General features: G+C 46.5%; 1 protein-coding gene across 1 annotated transcript in view; it reads right to left on the bottom strand.

Annotated features, from left to right (window-relative positions):
* The window catches only part of AHCTF1 (AT-hook containing transcription factor 1), a 204,264-nt gene that overhangs the window by 122,111 nt on the left and 63,448 nt on the right, over positions 1-18,705 (bottom strand). The window contains exon 17 of the mRNA XM_073627874.1: positions 5,572-5,665. Within this exon, the coding sequence (XP_073483975.1) occupies positions 5,572-5,665 (94 nt within the window). The remainder of the gene's footprint in view (positions 1-5,571; positions 5,666-18,705) is intronic.

The following is an 18,705-nucleotide window of genomic DNA, read 5'->3' as shown; positions in this document are numbered from 1 at the left end:
GGCTCTTCTGAGCCTTAACGAACAGTACTGACACACGCTGGCGCCTGACTTCCCTATGCGTGCATCGTCACGTGACGTACGCACGCCCGGGCGCGACGCCATGCCGCATGCTATAGCGCGCGCAGGAGAGAGAGCTGCGCACGCACGTGCCGCATGCGCGCCACCCGCCTGCACGTGCCTGTGCCCCACGCGCGGTCCCAAATACAGGAATCTAGTCTGTGCAACCGTTTCTCCGGAAGCCCCCAGTGGACACAAAGGCACTACATCTGGCATAGACATATCACTTATACATATATAAGGTAATAAAATGGGGCCTCCAAAGGAAGCACTCACCAATCCTTGCAGCAGAGCCTGAAATAGGTCCAATCTTCCCCCATCACCGCGGGTAACGCCACTGGGGACCTTCAGAGACCGGGTCCCCTTTTGTTTAGGGTCCACACCCCTGGACCTGTAAAGAACCCTTTAGGTTTCCTTGGGCAAATAAAAGACCAGGAATACCATATCACAAGGGTCCAGCTCCATACGGAAACATTACAGGCAAGACCCTGTTCTTGAACCAGGGCTCGGGTACCATCCACTTTAGCATGATATGCCATCCGAATGGATCCGATTATAACATCCTCACTGGGACATTTATCTGAAGCAAGAGCTTTCACAGCCGTGACCACCACCTTCAAGACACTGACAAAAAAACTAAAGGTACTTCCTGTATAGGAGGGGTTATATGGGAGGAACCTTCTTACTATTGGTTGCCAGTGTCCAATCACCTAAAGGTAGCATATAAACCCACATAGTCATTACTATGGTGCTCTGTGTCCCGTGATGTACGATAAAGAAATTATTTTTGACTCATGATGAGATAGAGCAGAGCATGAGGGAATTCCTGGACAGCCGGGAATTTGCTGAATCCCCAGTGGCACGCCTTGAAGGCCTACATGAGGGGATTGCTTATATCAGAAATTGGAAAGGTAAAGAAAAACTCATCTGGACAGATGAACTTGAGATGCAGGAACTGGAGGAGAAATATGTACATACCCAGACAGACTCGGCCATGGAGGCATGGCAGTCGGCCCAATCTGCTTACAAACGGCTGCAATCCTCCATGACGGAGAAGAAATAATTGTTCTCCAAATTGGTGTTTGAGGAAGAAGAAAGCACGAGGCGTCTTCTGGCCAGTGTAGCCAATTCCCAACAACGTTCCCCCACTATCGGAGCCATTAAAACACCGGAGAGCAGGATAGTGAGCCCCCCTGATCTACTTCTATAGGAGTTACCCAGATTTCATGAGAACCTGTATCTTCCAACGCGGCAATACACCCCGGAAAAACTTTCAGAATACCTACAAGGCATCGTCTTCGCACAACTCTCGAATGACCAAAGGAGGGCCCTAGATGCTCCACTCACTTTAGAAGAGCTACAGACAGCACTGGCAGCGTTCCCTAACTGTAAGGCCCCCGGGGCGGACGGGATACCCATGGAAGTGTACAAGCACTATGCGGAAATACTCTTACCAAGCCTTCTAACGGTGTTTAATGCAGCCAGGGAACAGCAGGCCCTGCCTCCCTCTATGTCCACAACCAACACACTGCCCTCATATTGAAACCTGGAAAAGACCCTATAGACCCAGGCTCATATAGGCCCAAATCTCTGCTACAGAGTGATATTAAGCTCTTGGCCAAAACCCTGGCGATTAGGTTGAACGGTGTCATCACGGATATTGTGCATCCAGATCAGGCTGGATACATGCCCAACAAGTTGACGGCAGTAAACCCAAGGAGGCTTTACCTAAACTTGCAGTCCCTGGTGGATAATGCGGGGCAATGGGCCTTGCTCTCACTGGACGCTATGAAGGCCTTCACCCCTGAAGAGCGAGCTGGATCTCGCGAAACTAGTCGGGTAGTATGATGCCCATGTACTATGACTTCTACTACATCCATGTACCAATATTTCTTGTTTATATATCTTTTTTTTTTGGCAATTGTTGGTGTTATCTATGCATGTAAACAATTTTACTTGAATAAACCATATACTGTATTTACTACTGTTATGTTTACTGGCGGAAACGGTACCCACTTCATTTAAAGTCCCAGGGTAAATCCTTTGTTTTACTATATGTTATAGGGATGGAAGTGTGTTACTGGGGACACCAGACCTTTCTCTTTTTTCTTTATACTCACCCTGAGAGCTGACGCCGAACTGCTCCAGGCCTTGCCCACGAGGTCAGACATCGAAGCCCTGGTTAGCAGACTTGAGGCATCGCACCGCAAAGACACATGTTCGGAAAGAAGTGAAACTGCTCTCAGATCGGATTGGGTTGGGTGAATCCTCTGTGGCATCGCTGGAAAGACGGATGCTAGCAGTAGGTTCCATTAAACGGGGCCGTGTGGTGTTTCGACCAGTTGCCTTTCTGCTCTGAAATCCCACCTGATAAGCACTACCCTCCACGCAGGCACGACAATTCAATGGACAACCTCCCTTTCCACTAGAGACACCCCTCTTTTCCCAATACTGGGCAACCCAGCGTTTCCCCCTGGACTTGCACAATCAACATATGAGGTGCTCCTATCGCCGGGTCGGGATCATGCCTTGCATTTCTTAGATGGCAATCAGTGGCCTTCCATTCAATCGCTGAAGAGGGACACCACAGCCACTTTTGACTCCCATTCTGGAAAACAATACAACTACACCACTTCCTGCATTCGATCGCCAATCCGGATCAATTTAGTCAGACCCTGACGACCTTTGAGGATTACTGTAGGGACAAGGGGGCTCTACTCCAAGTGCCATCTAAAACCTATGTCTTACTTAACTCCCCAACAGAACAACCAGACCTGTCTTTCATACAGAAGTGGGAGCTCGACTTACAACGCTCCTTCAAAGACGCCCAAAAACAAACTATAATCAAGTTCTCCCTAAAAACATCTATTTGTACGAAAATACAAGAATCTAACTATAAGATTCTGACTAGATGGTGCTATAACCCTTAGTTATTACACAAATATTTCCCAACCACCGATGACAACTGCTGGAGATGCCATATGGACAGAGGGACACTCCTCCACATCTTCTGGTCCTGCCCTCAGCTGCAACATTTATGGACGACAGTTCAAACAGTTAAAACAGAAATGTACGGATCACACGATCCCGCTTTCCTTCTACTCCACGCTCCGGCAAAAAGCTACCAAAAATCAATAGTGTGGCATTTATTGAACACTGCTAAGTCCTGTATTCCCCTTATGTGGAAAAAAAAAAGCACACCTCTGTCTATTGGATGTGGTTGCGCAGGATTTATAAGGCGCGTGTGATGTGTCACACAATGTCATGGGGAATATTGTAGCAAAAAGTAAATAATTGTTGTTTTTTTTCAAAATTGGTTGTTTTTTTTTTTTGTTTATAGCGCAAGAATTAAAAACCGCACAGGTGATCGGATACCACCAAAAGTGCTGGTTTTCCAGCATACACGTCCGACAGAAGCAGGCCAAATGGGGAGAATGTTGACCAGTATTTTTTTGTACTGGCAAATGTCTCCAGACGTTCTGCCCATGTGTACGGGGCTTAAGGCATCTGAGGTGAAACTAGAATCTGAAGCAATGTGTTTATTCTAGACTGCAATGGTCTGGCAGCCCACAGGTAGCATGGCGGGGCCTAAGGAAAAAAGGTACTTTCCGAACTCTTGTCTATCAGGTCCCTTAACACAGACTTATCTTCGATAGAGGGCATGAGGGTCTTTTTAAGATTAGGTAGTCTCCACCACAAAAATTGCTTGCTTTCGTAAAAAAAAATCCTCAATAAGATACTGCGGAGTGAACTATTCTGGAGGAGTAAGAATTTACACTGGATGAGGCCAGTCTCCATATAGAAAATGCTCAACTAGCAGGTGGACCAGAAAAGTCTGGTTTCAGCAAATTTAACAAACCCTGTGCTGGAGACTCTTGAGTGAGCAGACTCGGGCTGCTCTAATGCTAAAAAAGGAGCGGACAGCATTAACAAGTGTAGTATCCTTAAGCTTGGATAAAATCTCTGTCCCAGGTGTGTCATTCTGATCACGTTCCTCTGAAGAAGAGGTATCATCCTCAACTATGACCTCCCCCTGAAGTAACATGTCTGACTTGAGAGTAAAGTTAAAGACCAAATCAGGAGGGGAGGCCACATGCTGTCCCCAGATTCGTACACTCCTCTGCTGCTTTCGAGAGGAAGGGAAAGGCCTTGATTGCAAACACTGAGCTGATGTGAAACAGGTATCACAGCAAGAGAGCACTATGCTGTGCCAATGCAGGTGGGACAGGAGCGGTTTCCCATTGAAAGGTGCGCCCAGCAAAAGCAAGACTCAGGAACCCATGCGACAATGAGACTGCACCAAAGCCACGCAAGGGCAGTAGCACCAAGCAAGTGCATTGCAGTGTAGTGTAGTAAAAATGGTGCCAGATACAATATTCAAAACCTGTGCTCTCGGCTCCAGGTCACAACCACTTGAGAGGTGGTCACTGGCAACCATACCCACACCAAGAGGTCACATAGGTACTTAACACCCAGGGTGAGAACTTTTAAAAGTTCCTTACTCACCACTGAGGCTCTGTACTTACCACTGAGGCTTGTATGCCAGCAGGATTAAAAGGGGTGAGAGCAAATTCTGGCTTTGCATACCCCTGCAGGAGCAAATAGGCCATGGCCCTGAACCTGTAAAGCACCCTGTAGCTCACTCCACACATTTCTCTATGTGCCAAGGGAAGCACCTACAGCAGAATCCAGTGCATTCTAGCAACATACAACTTCTTCATTCTGGCAGGGTCCAGGTAAGGCCCCCCCAAGGGACAGCTGAGGCGTCCAATCTGGGAAGTTGCAGTGGCTAGAATGCAGAAAGGAAGCTTGATAGAACAAACATCAGCGAAGGAAAAAAAACCTACGCAAAAAAAGGGATAAGCTTTCAGAAAAGAGGTGTTCTGGTAGGTACTGAGACTTTCTGCTCGGATAATGGAACAAAATCAAGTCTGTCTGAGCACTTCTCAGCCATGCACTGGAGCTTTGTATTTTATTAATGAATAAAAGGCTTCCTCTGATTGGCTAAGGCAGAGAGTTGAGCAATGACGTGTAAAACTATCCAAAAAACAAAGGATTGTTTTAACAGTTGAGTATATTTTTATAATTCACTAGTGCTTCATATGAGATCTGGAAAATTGGCGAGAGTAGTAAATAGCTTAAAAGGGAGTGCAGTATCTAGTAGAGGGGTGAGAGATAAAATTGTAAGTAAGCAATAAGGGAGTCAGGTTTGGTGGCAGCTAAGCCTCATTCTGTATCTGCAACAAACTGGTTTAACGCGGATCCAGAACGAGGCTTGGATAAAGGGCAACTCCTTTTGTGGGTGAAGGAAAAGAAAAAAAGCGCAAATAAAACATTTTATTGTATTTTTTATAAATTGCGCTGGGCTTTTGAACTAAATACCAACCTCAAAGCTCACTGTACGTCTAAAGTTAGCTGTAGATCTCCTTGCCATTCTTTAAGACAGTATAGAAGGCTGAATACCATTTGTGAAGGAGTATATATCATTTGGGCTTTCATCACTATTTAACATACCTAGATAAATGCTCTATTTTTTTCCGGCGATCTGCGTAATACTGCTGCATTAGATTGTAATTGTAGTAAGGTCGGCTCAACTGCATCGCTTCATCTGAAAAAAAAAAAAAAAAGTGTAAAGTTTAGAAAGAAAAAAAAACACACACACCAAACATTTAAGCAGCATCAATTTTTTGGAAATTTAAGCAGCTTTTTTGTGAAAGAATACATACATAAAATTAGACTTTAAAGCCACACACACGTCCGTTTTGACGGTCTCGGCTTGCTCAGCAGGGAATCGATCCATTGATCCCCGCTAAGCAGGCAGATGACAGGTCCGTCTCTGCTCACTGTGCAGGGATGGACCTATCAGAGCTTCGCTCTCCCCTATGGGGGAATCGGATGAAAACGGATCCGCCTGTCAGTTTTCATCAGATAAGCCAGATGGATGGAAAACAGGGTGGCTCCATAGACCTGCATGGAGCATCTGTTCAGGTCAGCCTAAAAAACCTGACAGGCGGACCGCATGTGTGAAAGGGGCCTTACTCGCCTTTTTTTTTTGGAGTATATGGGAGGGACACACAAAGTCATACGGCTATGTTATACTGATATCTACAGCAGGACTAAACATTGGCAAACAAAAATAATAGTAAGCCAGCCCAGGATAACCTCCTACCTTCTCATAGGCAGCAAATCTCAGGTTTCGTAGCAAAGCAGCATCAAGAGCATGATCAAAGAGGGGATGAGCCTTTATCCTTTAATAAGCTTCAAGAAAAGGATTTTATGGAGAGTACAAAAAAGGTCTTTATCCATTGGGAAGTCCACAGGAAGTCATACTGTCAATATTTCCAAAAGCAATTCAACTGAGAGGTGAATAGCAAACTGCTGGGGACAAACTGCGGACTGAAGCTCAAGAGCCAGTAAAGAACCAACATGACTAGCCATCCCCCCCATGTCAAAAAATTATTCTTAGCCTCTCAACTACAACACTTCCAAGAATGGACTAAAATAAATATTAGATCCAATACAGGGCTTGTTATTATCCAGTTATGACAACTATCGCTGCCGACATTTACATAGCGAGTAGTTTCAAATATGGCGTCGCGGACTTCGGAAGGACTCGGCGGTGCTGAACGAGCGCCGCCGAAATCACAGAGCCGAGATACACATAGTCGGGTGTATTCGGCTCTTTCCGGCGCCGCTCACTGTCGCGCCCAGTCCCGCCATTGGACCTGTGTTATGTCCATCATAGGGCGGGACTGTGAGCGGCGCCGGAAAGAGCCGAGAACCCTCGGCTATGTGTATCTCGGCGGCGTTCGTTCACTTCCGCCGGCGCCGAGTCTCTCCGAACTCCGCGGCGCCATATTTAAAACTACTTCTATGTGTATGGCAGCGGCGGCAGCGGCAGGAGGCATGGACACTAGGCTGCACTGGGGACAAGGCTGCAGGGACAAGGCTGCACTGGGGACAAGGCTGCACTGACAAGGCTGCACTGGGGACAAGGCTGCACTGACAAGGCTGCACTGGGGACAAGGCTGCACTGGGGACAAGGCTGCACTGGGGACAAGGCTGCACTGGGGACAAGGCTGCACTGGGGACAAGGCTGCACTGGGGACAAGGCTGCACTGGGGACAAGGCTGCACTGGGGACAAGGCTGCACTGGGGACAAGGCTGCACTGGGGACAAGGCTGCACTGGGGACAAGGCTGCACTGGGGACAAGGCTGCACTGGGGACAAGGCTGCACTGGGGACAAGGCTGCACTGGGGACAAGGCTGCACTGGGGACAAGGCTGCACTGGGGACAAGGCTGCACTGGGGACAAGGCTGCACTGGGGACAAGGCTGCACTGGGGACAAGGCTGCACTGGGGACAAGGCTGCACTGGGGACAAGGCTGCACTGGGGACAAGGCTGCACTGGGGACAAGGCTGCACTGGGGACAAGGCTGCACTGGGGACAAGGCTGCACTGGGGACAAGGCTGCACTGGGGACAAGGCTGCACTGGGGACAAGGCTGCACTGGGGACAAGGCTGCACTGACAAGGCTGCACTGGGGACAAGGCTGCACTGACAAGGCTGCACTGGGGACAAGGCTGCACTGACAAGGCTGCACTGGGGACAAGGCTGCACTGACAAGGCTGCAATGACACTGAAAAGGCTGCAATGACACTGAAAAGGCTGCAATGACACTGAAAAGGCTGCAATGACACTGAAAAGGCTGCAGATGAACACTGATGAGGCTGCATTGATGGGCATTTTAATGTAAGTTTCTTTTCCTTAAACTTCCCTCCTAAAAGTTTTTTTCCTTAAAATTCTCTCCTAAACTTGGGGTGCGTGTTATACGCCGGCGCGTGTTATACGCCGATAAATACGGTATATGTCCCAACTATTTAATAATGACATCCTTAAATCATTTGAGCAGCTAGAGTGTTGAATTTGAAATAATGAAACAATGGTTCTTTCAATTTCTCCAGTTACAACATTCTATCCAGGGACAGGCCCGTACTCATTCTATGAGATTTAGTAAATCCACAATAATGAAGGACTCCTATCCCAATTATATTGTATACTCCATGCTAAGTTTCAAGACCCCATTGATTTACCATCCAGGGTGCAGTGGGTGAAGGATTTAGGTCCCAGATCTAATGACCAGTGGGAGTCGGCATTGCCCATAGTCTTCTCATCTCCCACTCAAAAACAAACTAAATTATTCCTCCTACATAGGACTTACCACACTCCTGAGCAATTCAAGTGGCACCGCAGGGATACCCCTTTTTGCCCCAAATGTAACTGAGGCTCGGCTAATTTAATCCATGTTATGGAGATACCCCAAACTCCACCGCTATTGGCAAGGTGTTTTTACCACTATAAATTCTGTTTTTCAGGTAAATTTGACAGAAGACCCTGGTATCTGCCTATTAAGTTTGTTAGATGAATATTGCCTGAAAACATTTTCACACTCATTGTTAGGGTCTTTTTTCAGGCCCATAAGCCTACAGCCCAAAAATGGACGTCTCCACATCCACCGACTTTAGTTGAGTAGAGAACACAAGTAAATGATACATTATCCAGAGAAAAACCTGGTATTCTTACATAGAAACTGCCCTGCAAAATTGGAAAAAATATGGGACTTGTGGTTAGCTGTCCCAGGCCTGGCCCAAACATCTTACTCTAAATAGATTGCTACAATAGTCTACAGGGGCTCTGTACAATATATGTTTTAATGTACCGCCTCCTAATGTATTGTTCCTTCTGTGTGTGGGAGAGGTGTCTAATACTGATCTCTTATGATGCCACTCTGAGTTAAGTTTTAGGCAGGATTATGGTTGCACTAGAAAGTGTGCAAGTTGATTGGATGTGTATTAGCTCATGGTCAGAATATCATGTTATTGAACTTATGGTCATGGATCGATGGACATAATACTATGGGTTTGTAACTCAGGTGACATTATATTATGTCTTTATACCATTGATGTGAAACAGACAATTTATGTTTCTATTACCTTTACAATCGACCCACTGCGACTAGACCATTGTGTATGTGTTCGGTGTTTACTGCTCTTTAAAGTGGTTGTAAACCCTTAAAAACCACTATTTACTACTTGTAAGCCTATAATAAGGCACTGTTTAGGAGATATCCCTTGTATATCAGCATGTGCCCAAGTAATATCGGCACATGCGCACTGAAGCAAAGGCTCGTTCATGCTGTTGCTTCAGCTGACGTGTCGTTACCGGCGGCTCCCACGTGCGCATGTGACGTCATTGTGACTCCGGCCAATCACAGTGCCGGAGTCTGCGATACCCGGAAATAACTCTGGGGGCCATGTCGCCGGGCAGAGCAGTGTGCCGGGACCGCTGCGGGGGCTTCCATTTAAGGCATTTCATAATGAGCTAGTATGCTATGCATACTAGCTCATTATGCCTTTGTCTTGCGGTTTTGTTTGTTTTTTTTAGGTTTACAACCACTTTTTTTTTCTTGAAAGTTTTATTTATTGCTTTTTAACATAGCAAGCACACACACACAGAAAAAAAAAAACTATTTGCATTTCTTCAGCATTGACTCTCTCCTCCTCCTTCCAGACCCTCACTCAGTGAAAGAATCAGAAAAAAAATAAGGCCACCTTTCCCTAATAACAGTCCATAGTACGTTTCAATATGTCAAATAGTTACATACATGTTAAATCCCACAGCAGGTGCATTCCATTAGGTGCCATTCAATCCGCCACCATAGTTTCACTATTCATCCAACTGCGCCACACTTTATCAAATTTCTGTGGTATGCTCCTGCTAATGTATGTAGCCTCGTATAAAGGTGCAGTCCTATTAACCACACCCTTCCACACTGATACTGATGGAGGATTGGGCTTTTTCCATGATAAACACCATCATTTTTTTAACGTAATAGATTAGGATTGTCAGCAAAGTACGAGTTACTCTCTTTGGGGCTAGATTGTCTACCAGACCCAAAAGAGAAACCTCTATCGTGGGCTGTATAGTAATGGTGGTTACTTCTGCTATACGTTCTGTGACCCCCTTCCAAAACGCTTGGACGTTTGAGCAATGCCAAAAGATATGCATGAAATCAGCAGTGAGGGAATTGCACCACCAGCAACTAGGTGACTGGGTAGGGAACATCTTAGCCAATCCAACTGGAGTAAAATATATATGATGCAGTAATTTAAATTGAATGGGTTGGTCCCTAGCAGAGAACAATCTAGTAAAATTAATGTCCCATACATCATCCCAGTCGTCCCCGTCCACCTGGGGGAACACCTCACCCCACACTGCCCTACACTTTGCAAGGAGATCTCCCCCCTCACCGAACAGTTGTTTATATATGGTAGACAAGGCCTTGTCCAAAGTGTCCTCCCTCAGTAAAGACTCAATATCACTCATTTTCAGGGTAATACCAATATCTCCAAATTGGGAATTGTGTGCACGTCTGAGCTGAAGATAACGGAACAAGTGAGTGTTGGGAAGATTAAACTTAGTTTTCAGGGTGTCAAACTGCAGAAGTTTCCCACCACCCACTATATCTTGCAGCGTCTTAATACCAAATTTAGTCCAGACGATTGGATCAGGGTACTCACAAAAGTGTATTAATTTAGGATTCTTCCAAAGTAGTGTGTGAGGAGAAATCTCAGAAGTGCTACCCATCTTGGTCACTGCTACCCATGCCCTACTGGTTGCATGCATGGATACTGTGAGCCTATACGGAGTCCCGATACCCTGATACGGGAGCTGTGTCAGTGCCTCATAAGAACCAACAATAGCCGCCTCTAGTGTATTGGCAGTGTCATCCTCGGGTAGAGTAAACCATCTGTGCACGAATACTAGCTGACCCGCTAGGAAATATCTGTGGAAGTCCGGGACCGCCAGACGCCCTTGTTTCCACGGCAGTTTAATTCAGGGGTTTCACCACTGCCACAGGAAAGTCATAAGTTGATCTATTCTTTTAAATATATATCTCGGTATCCAAACAGGAGAATTACGAAATATATATATATGTGTGTGTGTGTGTGTGTACACACACACACACACCTAAATTCACCCTACCTATGAGTGGGAATCTCACATCTGGGGGTATGGCGTCCTGGGTGAGAGAATCTGGTATACCCACAGTTTTCCCCTGTACCTCCTCAGAGGCTCGCAAAGGCCGCACCCAAGGGTTCAATCATAATAGAGAAAAGACCCGGGGATAAAGAGCATCCATGGAGAGTGCCCCTATGCACTGGAAAATAATTCTGATAACATTGTTTAGGTTTATGGCTGCTGTGGAGCAATGATATAGAATGTCGATCCACTTTTGAAACTGAACACCAATACCTCCAGTACCACCCTCATGTAATTCCAGTCCATGGAATCAAAGGCCTTTTCTAGATCCAGAAAGACCAGTATCCCACCGCTGGAAATATCTGGGCACAACTGAGTGTGGGTGAAAACCCTGTGCAAATTAATATCAGTGGCCTTTTTGGGCATAAAACCTGTCTGATCATGGGAAATAACATGCTGTAGGACCAACATAAGTCTAGTAGCTAACAGTTTGGTCAATTTTTTGAAATCCATATTTAAGAGATAGGCCTATAAAAGACGAACACTGCAGTGGGTCTTTATCCGGCTTAGCCAATAGTACAATATGAGCCTCAAAAGGATAGGGGGAGGCTTTCCTTCTGAAAAAACAGTCCTCCCTGTCTCTTAACAGTTGTCCAGACGGGGACAGTATACAGGGAACTACTGTCGGGGACGTGTCCCCTGCTATCAGGAGAGCCATTTTTATCTCCTTTTTCAAAAATACACGCCACACTCCTTTGCAGTTGACAAATAGTCACATCCTGATAATGGAGAGATACATTCCTCCTTGCGAACTGCAATTGAGCCAATGTGTCAGAAGAGGGTGAATCCACATGTGTCTTAGCACATTCTTGTTCTTTATCCTGGAGGTGTTTTTCTACACTATTCTGCTCTGTTCTCTGGGCTTTTATGGCTGATATGTATACCCCCCCCCCGTGGTGGCCTTGAAGGCCTCCCAGGCAGTGTGGACCATTGCTGATCCTTCGTTAATCCGCCAAAATGTATCCATGTGCGGTTTTAGCATCTCCTCTATGGTGGGTTCCCCCACCCATCTAGGAGATAGACACCAAATCCTCCATGAACTCTGGGAGCCTAATTGTAAGGTAATTTGAAGTGGGGTGTTATCCGATACACCCCCCAAAAAGGTAGGACGCCCCAGCTACCAGATGCAATAATGTCCCATTGGCAAACGCCAGCTCTATTCTGGAAGATGAAGCACGTACTGAGGACAGATATGAGTAGCATCTGTCAGTGGGATGCTTCCACCGCCAGATCTCAGTGAGACCCACAGCTTCCACCCAGTGCGTCAAGCCGTAGTTTGGAGCCCTATGTGGGTTGGATGTGTCTAAAGTATAATTGAGATCATTATTGAAATCTCCAGCCACCAATAACTGGAATGGAGCGTGAGGCGCCAATTTCTCCAACACCTCGTACAGGATGTTCCCTGTAAAAGGAGGGGGAATATATACATTTACCAGGGCTAACCTGCGTGAATAAACTTCAATTACTACCACTAAGTATCTTCCCCAGGGATCTGTAATCACCGTTTCTATGGAGCAAGGTAAGGACTTGTGCAACAAAATAGACACACCCCTCTCACATAGGACGAAATAGTGGCATATATGGCTCTGTGCATCCAGGAACGTTTCATGAGCAGGATTTTATTGCCTAATAAATGAGTTTCCTGTAATAACATTATATGGGGATGCTGGGCCTGAAAGAATTTCAGCACCAGAGCTCTCTTGTACTTTGAATTCAAAACCCTGACATTCCAGGAGAGGATTCTAATATTCAAGAACATGACTGCCACAAGATGGGGGCTTAGGAGCACAAGTGAGGTCCAGAGTCACACAGAGCTATACAGCATGCTGAAGATTAACATTTACCCACCTATACACATCGCTTTGTGGTGGAGCCTGTTTGAGTGTCAAGCGACCACAAAAACAGAACATAAGAAAAAACATGAAAAAAAGCATTCACTCCTGAACAGTCCCGTCGTAAAAATTCCCTGTCTTCCCTTAAAAATAAAAAAAAAAAAAAAAAAAAAAAACACACAAACCCCGCCCTATCCAGCAGACTTGACCCCCAAAACCAAAAAACGAAAAATGGAGTATTTTCTTGTAGAGTTATTCCATATGTCCCCTAGGGAGGAACAAAAAAGGTCAACAGGGTGAGCACTGGCACTACTCGCCTTCTGTGAATACTCTTTTTGTAGAGAGCATTCGGCTCCATGCATATTGTAGCCATGCAGCACCAAGCAGCTACACATACCCTGCAACACCTTGAAGGGAATGTTTTTTGCAGTAAAAGCAAGTTCTGTACATATGCATCTCCTGACTTGGCACACCGCTGTTAAACCTATTGGGAAGGGTAACTTGGTATAGGATTATAGTCAAAGAATATGTGCCCGCCAGTGTGCAATCACCCTTTACTGCGCTGGATTGTGGTACGTCAGCTAAAAAATTTGTCTCTAGCAAAAAGGGGGGAGAAGGTGACAACACAGCTCAAACAGAATGTACCAAATTAAATGATGATTCACTTCAACTTAAGGTATCCAGCCAATCTGAGACATCCGAGGGGACCTCAAAGAATTTCAGAGCCCCGGTGTTCCACACAGAGCTTACTGGGGCACTGCATACTATACACGAGTCCCTTTTCCCAGAGGCTCTTCCGAAAGCTCCACGTACGTGCAACGGCGTCCCTGCAACTCTGGGGAAAAACCTGGGAAGAAATGCAAGGTGGTGTTCTCAAACCGGATCTGTGGTTTCTGCTGGGCTTCAGCAAGGATGAGATCTTTCTCGGTAATTTAGAAACAGCACAAGGAATGGTCTGGGCAAGGCGCCTTGCGGTCTCGGGCCTGTGGGGACCCTATGAGCGCGCTACATAATGTATGCTGAGGAGACTGGTTGTAAATTGAGGATTTCTTTAAAGAAATTTTCAGCAAAGCTGGCTGGGTGTAAGCCCGCTGTGCCTTCAAGAAGGCCCATCACGCGCACATTATTGCGGCGTCTTCAGACCGTGCCATCAAGGTTTTAACCGTGCTTTGCAGGTCAGCGCCATTCTGGGAGGTGGCAGCCATAGCATCCTCTATATCCGAGAAACGATTCTCGGCAGCAGTGAAACAGCTTCTAAACTTGTCCATGTCTTGTCGGATAAGACCACACTCCATGGCCAGTGTATCTATCCTCCCCATGACCATGGTTTTACTCTCCTCAATGGCCGCCAAGATGGCTGCAGTGGAGTCAGTAGCTGCTGAAGGCTGCTGCGGGTCTCCTTCGTTCTGCTCCATGTCCCTTAGTACCTGCAGGGCTGTTTGTATGGCTGAGGCCCGCTCCAGAGGGCAAGATGGCCGCCGCACGTGTCACTGCCGGGGAGCTCTGTGTCCTGGGTGGTGGCCGTTTCTTTACGGATTGCCTTCTGGATGGCATCTATGGATTCAGGAGGTACCCACGATGAAGATGCAGCTATCTGCCGGCTAGGATGTCACTCGGTGCGAGAGGTATGGACAGGGAAGCGGGATGGAAGTACGAGAATGTGGAGGATACTGGGCCCTGGGGCTCCGTAGCCAGCCCACACAGGCAGTCTCCGGACACCAATCAGATCCCGACAGGGCAGTGAGGCAGCTGAGTACCGCAGCGTCTGCGCCCTGGATTTCAGGCCTGGCTGCCCGCGGCGTAGGAAAGTGCAGTGGGCGGCAGGCTTCACTAGGCCGCGATAGGCGATCCAGGCAGCCCCGCAGACCACCAGACCCCACCAGGCACACAGGAGGGCAGGCTGGATGGTGAGGGGAGTCCCTTCCCTCACCACCAGGTCAGCAAGTTTCTTCCAGCACGATGGAGACCGGGAAGATGGCGGCGGTGGCCGCGGGTGAGCAGGATCGGCGTCCCTCTTGCCGATCCCGGGCGGATCTTACCCAATATAAGCACAGGCTGCAGCAGGGTATGCAGAGGGACAAGCAGGCAGGTGAATTAGCTGGATTTGGCTGCTTAGGTGCACGGATGGCTGAGGATTAAGGTAAGGATTCCTGGAGCTCCTTGCTCACACGTCTGCTACCGTTCGCATCAGGACACTCCCCCCAAGGTTTACAAAAACTTTAACAGCGCCAATACAGGGCACCTTCACCCCCTTCCTGCCCAGACCAATTTTCAGCTTTCAGGGCTCTCACACTTTGAATGACAATTACTTAGTCATGCAAACCTTGTACCCAAACAAAATCATTTTTTTCACACAAATAGAGCTTTCCTTTGGTGGTATTTAATCACATCTGGGTTTATTTTTTTGCGATATAAGTGAAAAAAAAAAAACAAAAAAAACTTAATTTCTATTATAAAGTTTTGAAAATAAGTAATTTTTGTTCATAAATTCGGGCCAAAACTTATAATGGTACATATCTTTGGTAAAAATAACCCAAATTAGTGGATATTATTTAGTATGTGTGAAAGCTATAGTGTCTACAAACTATGGTGCCAATCATTAAAAATTGATCACACCTGATGTACTAACAGCCTATCATTTCTTAAGGTCCTGAAATGTCAGGACTATATACCCCCCAAATGACCCCTTTTTGGAAAGTAGACAGTCCAAGATATTTAGTAAGAGGCATGGTGAGTTTTTTAAAGTTGTAGTTTTTTTCCACAATTCTTGGGAAAATTAAGAATTTGTTTTTTTTACTTTACACAAAATTGTCATAAGTTATTTCTCACACACAGCATATGCATACTTGCAATTACACCCCAAAAAGCATTCTGCTACTCCCGAGTATGGCAATACCACATGTGCGAGACATTTACACAGCATGGCCACATACAGAGGCCCAATATGCAGGGAGCACCTTCAGGGGTTATAGGAGCATAAATTGCACATATAATTTCCTGACGGCCTATCACACCTTTAAAGGCCTGGAGCACCGGGACAGTGGAATTACCCACAAAAAGACTCCATTTTGGAAAGCAAACACCCCAATGAATATTCTATGAGGCATAACGGAGTCTTTTGAACATATCATTTTTCCCACAATTTTTTGGAAAATGTGGAAAGAAAACATTTTTTACAAAGTTGACAATTTAAGATTTTTCTAACACATAGCAAAAATGACACCCCAAAATACATTCCGCTACTCCTGAGTATGGCGATACCACATGTTTGAGACTTTTACACAGACTGACCACATACACAAGCCCAACATCCAAGTAGCACCTTCAGGCATTTTAGGAGCATAAATTACATATCAAAATTTCCCAACTACCTATCACATTTTGAAGGCCCTGGAGCACCAGAACAATGGAAACGCCCACGAAAAGGCCCCATTTTGGAAAGCAAACACCCCAATGTATATTCTATGAGGCATGGGCTGGTGGACAGGTACTCCGAGTGGCAAGAACGGGCTGATGTCATATGACAGCCCCCTGGAGGAAGGAAAGGTTCCTGCTGGCGTCATTTTACAATGCCCCTGTAAGGAAGTGGTTAAAAATTTAATTAAAATCTCATTAAAAAAAACTAACAAAAAAAACAGAAAAACCCAACAACCAAAGCTGGCTCCCAATGAATCTGAACCCCATCCCATAGCCCCCTACCCACCTGTAGAAAGACAAGAAGAGATTGTCAAAAGAATGGGAACCAAATCAGATGCTAAAAGACGAGAAATCAAGATGATGCAGCATTTGGGGGTGGGGTGGGATTACGTGTACACAAGGAACTGGTCCATATCACTCAACCAGGATATGGAACAGAAAGGACCCACTGCCTCTGCAAAGCCAGCAAGACCAGGAAGTGAAGAGGGAGAAGAGCTGCAGATGTGCACAGCTCTGGATTAAGGTAAACAATGTTTAGGCTTTATAGCCACTGTGTTAAGCAGAGAAAACTTAGAACCTGTATTTCGAAGGTGGTTTTTTCTCCCCATGTACAGGTCCCATAACTTAGTAGAACGCGGCATACTCTTCATTACAGCTGACTGCTATATACTAAAAATAGAATCTCTTTAGTTAGGCCAGATCCACATCACAACACTGCACTTCCAATGCTGTATGGGTAACTGCCATTACCTGTCATTCATGTGCCTCTCCCTCATTCACAGAATGTGTTACATTTTATGAAACAAAAAATGTTGCTGCGCTAAACAGATATTGAACAAACAAATGTCCATAAAGTGTGAACAAATGCTGCTGTTCTATTATAGTGCAGATGAATTCCTTAACAAGGTGTAACGGAGTATAATTGATGTGCGTTTTGATCACCCAAGTGCACAGCCACTGAAATTAATATAAAATGCTTAAGGCCCCTTTCACACTGGGGCGGTTTGCAGGCGTTATTGCGCTAATACCGCCTGCAAACCGCCCCAAAACAGCCTCCGCTGTTTGTTCAGTGCGAAAGCCCGAGGGCTTTCACACTGAAGCGGTGCACTGGCAGGAGAAGAAAAAATCTCCTGTCAGCCGCATCTTTGGAGCGGTGAAGGAGCAGTGTATTCACCGCTCCTGCCCATTGAAATCAATGGGACAGCGCGGCTATACCACGACAATACCGTGGCTATAGCCGCGCTATACGAGTGGATTTAACCCTTTTTCGGCCGCCAGTGGGGGGGTTAAAACCGCACCACTATCGGCCAAATACCGCGGTAAAACAGCGCTAAAAATGGCGCTGTTTTACCACCGACGTCCCCTACCGCCCCAGTGTGAAAGGGGCCTTAGAGCCCTTGCACACTTGGGCGGTTTGCAGGCGCTATTGCGCTAATAATAGCGCCTGCAAACCGACCTGAAAGTGCTGCTGCTGTGTATCCAGTGTGAAAGCCCCGAGGGCTTTCACACTGGAGCGGTGCGCTGGCAGGACGGTAAAAAAAGTCCTGCCAGCAGCATCTTCGGAGCGGTGAAGGAGCGGAGTGTATACCGCTCCTTTACCGCTCCTGCCCATTGAAATCAATGGGACGGCGCGGCTATACCGCCGGCAAAGCGCCTCTGCAGAGGCGCTTTGCGGTGGTATTTAACCCTTTCTCGGCCGCTAGCGGGGGGTAAAACCGCCCCGCTAGCGGCCGAATACCGACGGTAAAACGCCTGAAAAACGCCTATAATCCGCCCTGAGCTGTAGAAAAGTTACATGATCTCACAAAAAGGTAACCATGCAAGCAGAAATTAGAGCATCTACAACAGGACTGAACTTGTGGGAAGCTCAGAATGATTAAACAGACCATCAAAGGGATTTGGGGCCAGTGGAAGCGGGATTAGGGTTCTGGTTTTGGGACTAGTGGAAGTGGGATTAGGGTTAGTGTTAGGAATTTGGGACTAGTGGGAGCAGGATTAGGGTTAGTGATTTGAGACTAGTGGGAGCGGGATTAGGGTTGGGATTAGGGTTAGGGATTTGGGACTAGTGGGAGCGGGGTTAGAGTTAGGGATTTGGGACAAGTGGGAGCGGGGTTAGAGTTAAGGATTTGGAACTAGTGGGAGCGGGGTTAGAGTTAAGGATTTGGAACTAGTGGGAGCGGGGTTAGAGTTAGGGATGTGGGAGTGGGATTAGGATATAGATACTTACGTTGCAATGCTCATCCGAGTATAATTTTTGAACTTGTCTGGGTGCACTCTCAAGTTCTCGTATGCAATG

Source organism: Aquarana catesbeiana, linkage group LG04 (assembly GCF_042186555.1).
Source record: "Aquarana catesbeiana isolate 2022-GZ linkage group LG04, ASM4218655v1, whole genome shotgun sequence".
NCBI classification, from domain to species: domain Eukaryota; kingdom Metazoa; phylum Chordata; class Amphibia; order Anura; family Ranidae; genus Aquarana; species Aquarana catesbeiana.
The sequence above is the reverse complement of the archived record's forward strand: the minus strand, read 5'-3'. Positions and strand labels throughout refer to the sequence as shown.